The sequence below is a fragment of the Panthera leo genome, chromosome B2, assembly GCF_018350215.1.
Source record: "Panthera leo isolate Ple1 chromosome B2, P.leo_Ple1_pat1.1, whole genome shotgun sequence".
In the NCBI taxonomy this organism is placed as follows: domain Eukaryota; kingdom Metazoa; phylum Chordata; class Mammalia; order Carnivora; family Felidae; genus Panthera; species Panthera leo.
Window position 1 is genome coordinate 17,667,768 of NC_056683.1, and position 12,980 is coordinate 17,680,747.

Consider the following 12,980-nt stretch of genomic DNA (forward strand, 5'->3'; position numbering starts at 1 on the left):
CAATTCCAGACTTCAAGTTGTGTTACAAAGCTGTAGTGATCAAAACAATATGGTACCAGCACAAAAAAAGACACATAGATCAATGAAACAGAATAGAAAACTCAGAAATGAGCCCACAACATGGTCAATTATGTTAATTATATGGTCAATTACATGATCAATTGATTATATTAATTGAATGGTTAATTAATCTTCAACAAAGCAGGAAATATCCAATGGGAAAAAGACACTCTTCAACAATTGGTATTGGGGAAACTGGACTGCTTTCAAAATGAATTCAAGGCCTAATGTGAAACCTGAAACCATAATAATGCTAGAAAAGAGCCCAGGCAGTAAGATCTCTGACATCAGCCATCCCAACGTTTTTTTTAGGTCTTCTGATGCAAGGGAAACAACAAAACTTTTGCACAGAGAAGAAAACAATCAACAAAATTAAAAGGCAACCTATGGAATGGGAGAAGATATTTGCAAATGAACTATCTGATCAAGGGTTAGTATCCAAAATATATAAAGAACTGATACAGCTCAGCACCCACAAAACAAATAATGCAATTAATAACTGGGCAGAAGATGTGAAAAGACATTTCTCCAAAGAAGACCTACAGATGGCCAATAGACACATGAAAAGATGGTCAACATCACTCATCAGGGAAATGCAAATCAAAAGGACAATGACGTATCACCTCACACCTGTCAACATGGCTAAAATCAACACAAGAAACAAGTATTGGCAAGGATGTGGAGAAAGAGGAATTCTTTTGCACCGTTGGTGGGAATGCAAAGTGGTGCAGCCAGTGTGGAAAACAGTATGGAGGTTCCTCAAAAAGTTAAAAATTGGATTATCATACCATCTAGTAATTCTACTGTGTGTTTACCCAAAGAATACAAAAACATTAATTCAAAAAGATACATGCACCTTAGGTTTGTTGCAGCATTATGTACAATAGCAAATTATTGAAGTAGCCCAAATGTCCATTGATACATGAAGAGATGATATGACCCCCACTCAAAAAGGGTAACTCCTGATTTCATGCCCCTCAACATTACTTACCAACCTAGAAGAAAGAAAATATAAGTGGATATGCCTACATGAACTCATCAATAATTACTATAAATCTCTGGGGGAAGGACGGCAGGTACTACCACCTTTTTTTTTTTTTTAATTGTGGTATAAAACATTTACCATGCAAACCATGCTAGTTCATAGCACTAGTATGCTAGTTCATAGCATTAAATTTATTCACATTGTCATACAACAGATTTCCAGAACTTCCTCCTTCCCACAGCGCCTGAAAACCACCATTCTACTTCCTGTCTCTATCAATTTCATTTTTCTAGATACCCTATAAAGTGGAATCATACAATATTTGTCTTTTAGTGACTGGCCTATTCATTTAGCATACTGTCCTGAAGGTTCATCCATGTTGTGGCATGTGTCAGACTTCTTCTAAAAGCTGAATAGTACTTCATCATATATATACATACACACACACTTTTCTTTATTCATCTGTAGATGGACATTTTGGTCGCTTCCACCTCTTGGCTATTGTGAATAATGCTGCAATGAACACCGGTATGCAAATATCTCAAGTCCTGCTTTCATTTCTTCTGGATATGTTACCTAGAAGTGAAATTGCTGGCTCATACGGTGATTCTATTTTTAAGGTTTTGAAAAACTGTAACTATTTTTACAATGAGAAAACCAGGCACGTAACCGAATCCTAAAATCACAGAGTGAAAGAGTCACCAACCCCATACCTCTGCATCCTGGCCCTGAACATAGTGTTCCTTCCACCACGCTATACTATTTCCCTTCCACCTCAAAGAATAAAGTCTGCTCTAGAATCAGAACTAAATGTGGGGTAGAATTCATCATCTTACCTATTATGCTGAAATTAATCACTGCTTCCTTCAAAATTCTTACTGAGTCCCACAGAGCACTCTTGGAAAAAAATAAGGTAAATTCATGAGCACATAATATACCTGCATATGAACAATTCCTAAGCACTTAGGTTTAAATAGGACTCAAATGCAGTTACCTTAGTATTGTCTATATAAAAAGTTACACTCTGACTTCCGAGGTTGAAATCAATCCAAAATTTCTCTAGTTTTTCATCATTTGGTTTTCTCATCTATAATATATAATTAAGGCATAAATTGTATAGATACCATGTTAAAGGGTCAGATGAAAATTATTCCACTAAAAACTTCTGCTCTTCATAGAAAAAACACTACCCTAATATTATAGTATGTCTTGATGGTCTTACTCTTTTCTGCAAAATGAGAGGTAGGTCTCAACTTTATACAACTAAGCTATTTCTTCAGGGGGCGGGGGACACAACCACTATCCTTAGCTTAACATTTAAAAGATGTTTAAATGTGTCTGAGGACTCTATCCATACAAGTTCCCCCCCCCGCCCCCCCGCCACTGGTGAGAATCATGAGAAAATAGTCATATGTTGGAGCAGTAACAATCCATACTGTAGATGCATGGAAACTTCTAGAGAAGGAGGTATTATGATCAAATATAAGTGATTATTTGCTATCCAACTTAATATATCCATTAAAGTAGAGCTAAGACTTAAGTTCAAATTACCTTCATTTTAACTGATTACTACAAGAACATTTTTTTTTAAAAAGCTTCAAACAGTATGACCTTTAGAAAAACAGTGTATGTGTCCTTCTCTGGCTTTCAGTTTTCACATAGGTACCTTTCTGAAGGCACGTTACCAATGCCTTTATTTCCTCTCAGCTGTTTTCTAGACCTATCAGGAAATATATAAAGAGTTTTTATTCCTTAACAATGGAAAAAACACTAGACTTACTACTCTACCACTTGCTTTTCCAAAAATGGCATTTCTTAGACATCTTTCCATCATAGGTGCTTACTTTTTAACACCTATAGAGTTGAATGAAAGTTTTAACCTATGATGTATGTTACTGGAAGCCAGTTTAGGGCTCTGATTGAAACTGATGAAAATTTAGAAGTAAAAAAAAAAAAAAAAAAAAAAAAAAAATAGAAGAACCACCAAGCAGATGTTGGAACCTTCAGATAACCAGGAAGAAAAAGAATGGAGATAAAGGAATCAAAGAAGCTACTAAAATCAGGAAGAGAGATCCTAGGGAGGAGAAACTTGTGGTATGGCCATGCATTAAAGGCTTAGCTCCCAGAGGCCAAGAGAGGGGCTCTGAACCCAAAACAAAGAAATGGTTCATTAGGATATTTTGAAGACGAGATCCAGGAAACATCAACAGAGTCAAGGTTCAGAGATCTTTGAAGATTTTATCCCCAATGGAGGTGCTATAGGTGGATATTTTTCCTTTAGGAAGCAAAGAAGGTGGTGAAAAGAGACCTTACCCTTAGACTATAAAGTACAAGATAGAATGATCTAGAAAAAACAGAGTGCTCCCAATTTCTGTGGATAAAGTGGGGAATATCAATTGGATGGAAAAAAGGGAATTGCCCTTTTCCCTACAATCTAGGCATGAACAATGGTACTCACTAACAGGGTAAAATAAGGCCAGATTCCTCTGATTGACTTCATGAACACAGCAGCAACCCTAAAATTCCTGCATCTAGTAGTAACAGTAGGGTCCTTAAACGTATTAGTAATGCAACCCAGTTATGGTAGGATAGGATACAGGAGAAAGAAGACTTCAGAGTTGCGGCCTCTAGAAGTAAACTTCCTTCTCTAAAAAGCCCTTCTGTGTGGGGAGAGCAGTTTGGCCTAACTCATGGGTTACATTATATACCACTCCCAGGGCCCCCAGAGATAAACTTACCTCATGCCCATCAGCAAAAGCAGCAATACACGGGAAGGAATAGACCCTGCAAAACACTTCACAATTAAAATGCAAAATAAAATGTGGCTGGAACCCCAATACAACCTACAGATGTTCTATAACAAGAATTTGTAACTAGGGTGGGCAATTAAGTCGCTTAGCACAAAGTATGGACAAGGGTCTCAAGCCTGCAAATGGATACTACTATGAGTAGGTTTCCAATCTCCATCTGGCAGTCTATAAATCAGGTTTATCGGTACTAGATCTCAGCCCAGTTGTGTGGCAAGATTCCCAATGGTAGGAGTGAATTCAGAAAATTCTCATCAAGGACTTTGTCTGTGAAATAAATTTATCTCCAGTGCCTCAAACCTTCAGGAAGTCACTTTTCATAAAATCTTCTGGACATGTTAAAAAATGTTCCAAGTTATAAGTAAATGTGCTCAAATACTGATAGAGATAAACACATACAAATGAATCACTAGGGAGAAGGGATCTAATCTTCTGATGTTTCTATTCAATGCATAATCCATTAGTGATCAATAAGTTATGTATCCTATATTCTCTCCTGAAATAAAACAGATCCTAGATTTTTCTTTAGTATTAGACATTTTCAGAAAACAACTAGTCAATAAAATAACACCCAGAGAAATATCTTACCTTCTTTCATCACCAAGTCTGTCGTTTAGGTGATTGAGAAATCGTCTACCATCCTTCAAAGGAAATAATGCAAACTTTAATTAAAAAAAACAACAGAGGTCTTATTTAAATACTATTTTTGCCAGCATGAAGAAGCTAGTGTTTGCTTTGAAACTCCCAGGACCCAGTAACATCTCAAGGTTTCACCAAGATTCATTATTACAGGTTAATTAAAACGATACTTTGTGTTATAAAGAGGCAGCTTCAGACCCAAATTCTGGAAGGAACCCCCAGCCAGCAGATTTTCAGCAGAGGAATGCTTTAAGTCTCCAAAAGTTATAGGCACAGTTACATTTCATTGGGTTAAGAGAAAGAGAAATACGTTTAACTAGTGACCTAGATTCGTTTCGCTAACGCACCGGGCGTCCATCTTGCTAACATCTGCCCAGCTCAAGCCAACCACAAATCCATAAACTTGTCAACTTGGAGTTTATCTGGGTGTGTTACCCGCTGCCATTTTTCCTTATAAGGAGTTCTCTAGCCTATTCCTTCCTAGTTTCTCTTTCCTGATACAAGTTCAGAGAATAAGGATTATTTTTTAAAGTTCTCCTGACCCGAAGCTAGTAGAAAGGCAAATTTGTTGCCTCCAAAATACTAAAGCTGAACAGACACTGACCCAGGCTTTTGTCCCTTTTCTTAGCAAGGACTGGCTGTTGTAGTACATCCTCACACTTTATACATTTATTCAGCACTAAGTAGACAGCAGTAATGTAAGTCTGGACCTCAAAGTAGCTCAATTAAGAAGTGCTGGCTCTGTGGGGAAGAAGTTTTGCGAAACACTACCTTTGACCGATTTTCATGAAAATTCCCTGCAGAGGAGAGAACGACACAGAGGAAAAAGGAAACTAGCATCTGAATGCCCACCACATCCCCGGCACTTTTGGTTTCTCTCATTCAGCACTCACAATTTTAAGGTGGCTTTTATTCCCATTTCACAGATAACAACCCTAAGCCTTCATAAGTCAACTACCTTACATGTTGTATGCATTTTTGTAAGCCAGGGAGGTAGTACTCGAACCCGAGGCTTATGTATGGGCTTTCCATCTAGGTCAAAGGGAAAACTGGCTAGACAACTACTGTGTATCTGGCAACAGGCTCAATGTATTTTCAATAATATATTTAAGAGTTCAGATTTAATAAAATTCTAATTACATAGCAGTGTTGACTAGAAAGGCTTGGTTCAACGCTTTCATGGTTATTAAGAATTTTACTTTTTCCCAAGGGCCTACCCCTCATTTTAAGAGTGTTTTGAAAGAAGAGGGAAAATATTTTAGCTATTTTAAGATGTGGGTGAATATGCAGCCAAGCTATGAGCTATTTTTGTGCTATTCAAGGATATAACCACGGTGAGCCAGACTGCGTGGAAAGCACTGAAAATTATTATTCCTCGAAACTGTAGAGCACCCCATGCCAATTTCAGCCTTCCCTCATCTTCCCAGCTGCTCCATGCAAGACTGAAATGCACATTTCTTTCTTCTACAGCTCTGACCACCATCTGAGGGTCGCTAAAATGGCTCCCTACTCCATGTTTTCTCTAACTGGATCTATCCTATTCGCATTGTTCTGTGTCCAGTATAAGTTACCTATAAAGCAGCCTTATCTGTATGTCCAGATTTGGCCCACAAATCTGGTGTTCACGTGGTCCTCAAATCATTTCACAGAGATGGAGAACAGGAAGCTTAAGAATGACAATTTAATCACATTTGAAGAAAAACTCCTCCCCTGAGCCCAATGCTCAGGAAAACAGTGTGAGGATGCATTGATTAAATGGAATTCTGATGACCAAGAATCGCACCGTCTCAAATTCTCGATCCTTAATTTCTTTGAAAGCTTCAGCAATGATGTCATCTTCAAACCACTGATGGACAAGGTCCCCCCTGGATTTTTTCAAGGTCAGTCTACACAATGCTTCGGAAAGAGCAACCTGCTGGTCATAATCTAGAGATTAAAAGCATGATAGACCTAGATCATTCCGGATGGGCACAAAGCAAAAGAAAAAACAAAAAAAGGTTCTCCAAATTAGCACTGTTGTAAGAAATTCCATCCTGAAAGACTAACATTGCATGCTATAAGCCTTATAATGTAACCTGGATCATTATTTAAATTCAATATTTAAGAAACATCAGGAGGAAATCTAAATAAGCTACCATATAGCAATTAAAAAAAAATCTTTGCATTTTATATTTTAGAAGTATTAAAATATTAAGAAGCAGCTCCTCAAACAGCCTTAAAAAATATTACTACCAAAATAAAAGCCCAAGATAAATTGTGGTATTTCACAACTGATAAAAATATACACGTTTCAATTTCGAATAATTTTAAAAGTCACATCGCAGCTGGATATACAAAACACGAAGACATTTACAGAATGCTTTTAAAATTTGTAAAATAATATATGTTGCTTATGAATCCATAAAATAAAGGTATAAGAACCTACTTTTGAATGAAAACCAAATCTAAGTCAAGGATTATCTCTACCAATGGAGAGAATGGGATCAGGGACAGGTACACAGGGGGCTTTACATGGAACTCTGATTCTACATAAAAAAGACTAAGTAAATGTAGCAAAATGAAAATCTGACTTAGATTGGTTGGTTGGTGAATAAATGAGTATTCGTGAATTATTCTTTATGGCTTTCAGCATGGTAAAACTTTCACAATAAATTACAAATACAATGCTAATTCTTATTTTCAACTTGACCAAAATTTATTATCCACAGTTCCAAGATGCTCATAAAGCCCAAGTGGCCAATATGTAATACTCTAACATTTAAAATTCTGAACACTTCTTACCACCCACAGTCAAGATTGTCCTTGCAAGGTCTTTCCTGAAACATTTAAATAAATTAACATTTTACTGAAGTGAATGAACATACATAAAACTTTACTATTTTGACATTAACATTTAAAATCAAGATGTAGATTTTTGAAATTATTTCAAATTCAGCATCAAAATTTCTGAAATGTCAAGAATACATTTTTATGGAAACACAGTTTATATATTGACTTAAATGCACTTTTTAAAAGAAGCTAGAGTTGTTATAGATTCTGAGCTTCTATTCCTCCTTCTGTGAAATGAATTCAATTGGATGATGTCTGAAGATTTACCAAATGCTAAGAGTCTGCAATTTTATAATCACCTCATCAACGTGTGAGGATATATTTCTTATATAATCTGTTTAAAAAATACAGTTGACACCTGGAAAAAATGGTACAGCAAGTACTAAATCTCTCTAATGTGTTTTTTTTTTTTTAAACATTTATTTTTGAGACAGAGAGAGACAGAGCATGAATGGGGGAGGGTCAGAGAGAGGGAGACACAGAATCTGAAACAGGCTCCAGGCTCTGAGCCATCAGCACAGAGCCCGATGCGGGGCTTGAACTCACGAACCGCAAGATCATGACCTGAGCCGAAGTCGGACACTCAACCGACTGAGCCACCCAGGTGCCCCATCTAATGAGCTTTTAAAAACGGACAAATGGAGAGGGGCACCTGGGTGGCTCAGTCGGTTAAGTGTCCGACTCTTGATTTCAGCTCAGGTGGTAATCTCAGCTTGGGAGTTTGAGCCCCACCTCGGGCTCAGAGCTGACAGCCTGAAGCTTGGTTGTGATTCCCTGCCTCTCTCTCCTCTCTCTCAAAAATAGAGAAGCATTAAAAAACTGACAAATGTATCCCCTTTATTAGATGTAATAGGGTTAACTGGTTGAATTATAATAGACCCCCATATCATATCTTCCTTTAACAATTTCAGTTAATTAAATATCAACAAATATGATGTGGATCTTTCTTATCTGAAATTACACCCGTTTTAAATAGACTGGCCAAGAAATCTTTTAGTTCAGTTTCTCATAAACAGATCGATTAAAAAGAAAATTAAAAAGAGGCCTTAAGATAGGACCACTGCTTTGTGCTTGCAGCCTTTATATTTGACCTGAAGTCCAGAGCATTCCAGACTCTCTAGCACGCACAAACAATACGGCGGGACCATAGGATTAGTTTGAAAACTTAGGAGAAAAGGATCAGGTCAGCTGTTCTCCAAATCTAAATATATCGCTGAGAATAGTGATTAAACGAATGTAGTTGAATTTTTTTTTTTTTTTTTTTTTTTTTTTTTTAAGGAAATAGTAGATACCCTGCAACCTGCATGCACTAGTTAACGGACAAACGTGATAGAGGTGGGCTCATGGTCACCGATAACCTCATTTGGGCCTACAATATGGCAAACTTCGTTGCCCTTCATCTCACCAGTCATGGCTGCATGTCACAGGAATGAGTGTGTGCCGCACGAGGTCAGCGATGCTGGTCAGTAGTGGTTAGCACGGTCACGGATACAGGTTCACATTTTCGAATAGGGTACTGGTTTTGCCCTTTCCACAGCCACACAGTACAACCTTACCCCCAAATGTCAATGTCCCAAGAACTACAGAATTGTAACAGAGTCAAAAAAATTAAGAATCCATTGATTTTTTTCATTGTTGAAAAACAATACAAATCCCACGCTTTACTGGCGTAGCTCAAAGTTGGTAGCCTTTGAGCATTTGCTCTTTACCAGATAATAGGCTCATCACTTCCAATGGATTGCCTGATTCGACCTGTATAAAAACAGTCAGTCAAGGCTCCACTTTGCAGGTGAGCAAACAAAGGGGGCAAAACCAGGATTCGAAGCCCCACAGTCTGGCTCCAGAGTCTGTACCCTGAACACGTGAGTCACTAATTCACATTCACAGTGGGGAAAAAATGGTCTATACCCCAAGAAAGCACTTCAGCTCACAAACCTGATAGACATATTACTAAAAAAGAAAAGCCTAGCAAAGTCCAGTCCTCCTTCACTACTTAGCATAGTGCCTGATATAGGGTAGGTGCACAAAGCATTTACTGAAAAGAAGCAATGAAGTCGTCAAGTCTAAGGAGAACAAAGGTTGAGGTAGTACAATCCAGAGAGGTTTTGCCCTTCCATTATTCCATCATCAAGTACAACCCCACTTACATAAGACGACATGGGCCTTCCAACAAGGGGAGTTGTTTTCTCTCTTCCCGAGGCACAGCATGCAAAATGGAGTTCAAAGTCTTCAGAGCCTGTTTGGAGTTGGAGAAAGTATTCACGGGAAGACACAAACATGGAGAGCTGGGCACAACCTTCTCTAAGGTCTCTAGAGCAACGGTTAACAACTGATTTGTTACTCGCAACTCACCTCCTGTTGAATCAAATGACTTACAGTCTTTTCTGTCACCAGAAATCCTAAGGTAAATATGAAGGAACTCAGCATCTGAATTTTTCCTGAAATCACAATTTTAAAAGAATCAAACTGACGCTAAGACAAATAAGGAGACTCCCACACGACAGGAAGAGGCAAAGACTGGAAAAGCCGTGAGGGCAGTAAACATGTTAGGAATTAAAACAGCCTGGGCAATAAAACCTGGACAAAACGCACCGGCATCGCATAGACTCTCATTCAGCAAAACAGGAGCATCCACGAAGTGTGACTGTGTGGGATTATCCTATCTCAAGCAAAGCTACTTTTTTTGGTCCAGACTGAGGGACAAATATACAAGGGGAAGCTCCTTGTACAGAAAACAACAGTTTTCTGTTGTTGCTTACGTTTGTGCATTTTAAAAAAATAGATATGTGTAATATCTTATTCAAACAGAAGGTTTTTAATAAAATGTTGGCCTCTATGAAATAGCATAATCATAGAAATTTCAACAGCTATTTATGTCAGTACATAGTAAAAGGAGTATGTGGTTATCCTTCATGCTTATTAAACTAGATTTGCGATTTCATTTATGCACATTAAGATATAAAATGATGGTGGTAGTTTACAAGCTTCTGATAAGTGCAAAAATTTATGGTAAGGTGATAGCATTACTTTGATAGGTTCGAACGTGCAATTTTGATGTATGTATTATCATAGGTAATATACTCAACCCCCATATAATTCATGAAACTATAGGAACCCAAACCAGAAAATAGAGAAGAGATTCCTCTTTCATCAAAAAAACAAAAAAACAAAAAAAAACCCCACAAAAACCAAAAAACAAACAAACAAAAACAAAAACCAGGGGTGTCTGGGTGGCTCAGTTGGTTGAGCAGTTGAGCGTCCGACTTCGGCTCGGCTCAGGTGGTGATCTCACAGTTTGTGGGTTCGAGCTCCGCATCAGGCTCTATGCTGACAGCTGAGAGCCTGAAACTGTCATAGATTCTGTCTGTCTCTCTCTGCACTTCCCCAGCTCGCTCATGCACTTGCCCGCTCTCGCGCGTGCTCTCTCTCTCAAAAATTAAAAAAAAAAAAAAAAAAAAAAAAGCCAGATGGATACTGCTAGATGATCTTTGGGAACCAGAAATTTCGCTAATGGCTGAGCCAACAACTTGCCTGCCAGCTTAAAACTTGAGATTTCAGATGGACAGCAGGGATCCTAAAGACCTTTATGTACCAGGTTAATTAGCAAATACCAGATGTCAATCTTTTCCTTTAAATAGTAAAGAGAAACTGACAAATGCAGCACTACAAAAAAGGAAGGAGGGGGCACTGCCATCAGGTAGCAGAAGAGGGACTTTCAAAAAAGTGCTTACTTCAGCAAACAAAAATTTAGGAAGCATCTTGTCACAAAAAACTTCAAAGCGCAGGAAAGAGAGGCCCCACCCTCAAAGAGCCAGCATAATAAATAACCTGGCCTGAGACACAACAGTGTGAAAAGCACCTGGAGGGAGGGGACTATATGTTGAAGAGACTTACTTACTAATCTCAGAATGTGTGGTAGAGGGGCAGGTATCTTTAGGAAACTTCTCCAAGAATAAAAATGCCGGCGGGCACCATTTCTCTCCCCACTCCCAGCTTACACAGCTGGACACGTATGGGAGCCAGCAGCGACCCTCTCAATCTTGCTAGCACCCCATGCCCCACCCCTAAAGCTCCCTTACAGACCTGCTCCATCCAACCCGCCTGCCTCAGCAGCCATCCCTACAAAGTGGGTCCTGCCCCGACACCAGGCAGGCAGCCCAGGTGGGGACCAGCACCACTCCAAAGTGTGTACTGCCCTGGGGAGAAGAGGAGATAATCTCGCACACCAGTTCACCCCCGTTTCCAGCAGCTAAACTGTTCAGCTGGTCACACAGAAAGAAAGCCCTGCCATTAGGTGTGCCTGCAGCAAGGATGCTGATTGCAGATACCTAGTCTGACTGTCAGCCCATCCACCAATAAAAGCCCTGTGAGCCACATGGGGAGAAAGCCCAGTCATCTGATAGACCCACACAGAGAGGCTAATTGCCGACAGCTAGCCTGACTGCTGATCCTGCCGATCTAGGAGCCCAGCGGCCTTGTACAGGCCCCTTATCACGGCATGGACCAAACCCTGCCCAGTGTGCCCATGGTAGGCAAAATGGGTCGTTGCCACTGACCGGGCTACAAGCAAACACAGCTAGACACAATAGTAACTCAGCCCATCACTCGTAGGGTTGTCTAGGAGACACCCCTGGATTGTTTGGTTCTGATGACCGAGGGACACAGCCCTACAGGGAACCACTGAACCTCTTCTACACAAAGCAACTACTTTCATCAGGAGGAGATGTAGCGGTCTTCCCTAACACATAGAAACAGATGAAATGAGTCAGTATTCCAAATGAAAGAACAGGACAAAAATCACAACACAAGAGCTGGAAGAAACAGATAAGCACTAAAGAATTCTAAGCAATGGTCACAAAGATACTCACTGGACTTGAGAGAAGAGTGGATGAACTCAGGGAGAAGGTCAGCAAAAGACAGAAAATATAAAACAGTCAGAGATGAAGGATCCAGTGACTGGAAAAACAAAACAAGATTTAAAAAAACCACTCGAAGGAATCAGCAGCATATTAGAGGAGACAAGAGAACAGCTCACGGATCTGGAAAACAAGGTAATGGAAAAGAGCCAAGCTGAACAGCAAAAAGTAAAAAAAAAAAAAAATGAAAATAGGTAAGGGAACTCATCAAGCGTAGTAGCAGTCACATTACTGGGATCTCAGAAGGAGAGAAGAAAGGGGCAGAAAACTTATTTGAAGAAATAAATGGAAAGTTCCCTAAACTGGGGAAGAAAACTGACATCCAGATCCAGGAAGCACAGGGAACTCCTAACAAGATGAACTCAAGGAGGTCTACACCAAGACACATAATAACTAAAAATAGCAAAAATAAGAATTCGGAAAGCAGTAAAGGAAAACAACTACATACAAGGGAAACCTCATGAGGCTATCAGCTTATTTTTTTTTTAGCAGAAACTTTGTGGGCCAGCAGGGAAAGGGATGATACATTCAAAGTGATGATAGGAAAATAATTTATAACCAAGAATACTCTACCTCGCAATGTTATCATTCAGAATAGAAAAGGGGTTTCCTAGACCAACAAAAGCTAAATGTGTTCATCACCCCTAAACCAGCCTTACAAGAATTACAGGGAATTATTTGAGTGGAAAAGAAAGGCTAGAACTAAAAGCAAATTACAACAGGAAAAAAGTCACAGGTAAAAAC

At 39.1% G+C, this 12,980-nt stretch overlaps 1 protein-coding gene across 1 annotated transcript in view; it reads right to left on the bottom strand.

Moving 5' to 3' along the window:
- Positions 1 to 12,980, bottom strand: part of SYCP2L (synaptonemal complex protein 2 like) — a 112,520-nt gene that overhangs the window by 81,579 nt on the left and 17,961 nt on the right. Inside the window, exons 8-15 of the mRNA XM_042937238.1 lie at positions 9,673 to 9,758; positions 9,468 to 9,556; positions 7,273 to 7,307; positions 6,275 to 6,417; positions 4,441 to 4,493; positions 3,784 to 3,829; positions 2,040 to 2,132; positions 1,882 to 1,942 (exon numbers count right to left, since the gene is read on the bottom strand). Coding sequence (XP_042793172.1) covers positions 1,882 to 1,942; positions 2,040 to 2,132; positions 3,784 to 3,829; positions 4,441 to 4,493; positions 6,275 to 6,417; positions 7,273 to 7,307; positions 9,468 to 9,556; positions 9,673 to 9,758 — 606 coding nt within the window. The remainder of the gene's footprint in view (positions 1 to 1,881; positions 1,943 to 2,039; positions 2,133 to 3,783; positions 3,830 to 4,440; positions 4,494 to 6,274; positions 6,418 to 7,272; positions 7,308 to 9,467; positions 9,557 to 9,672; positions 9,759 to 12,980) is intronic.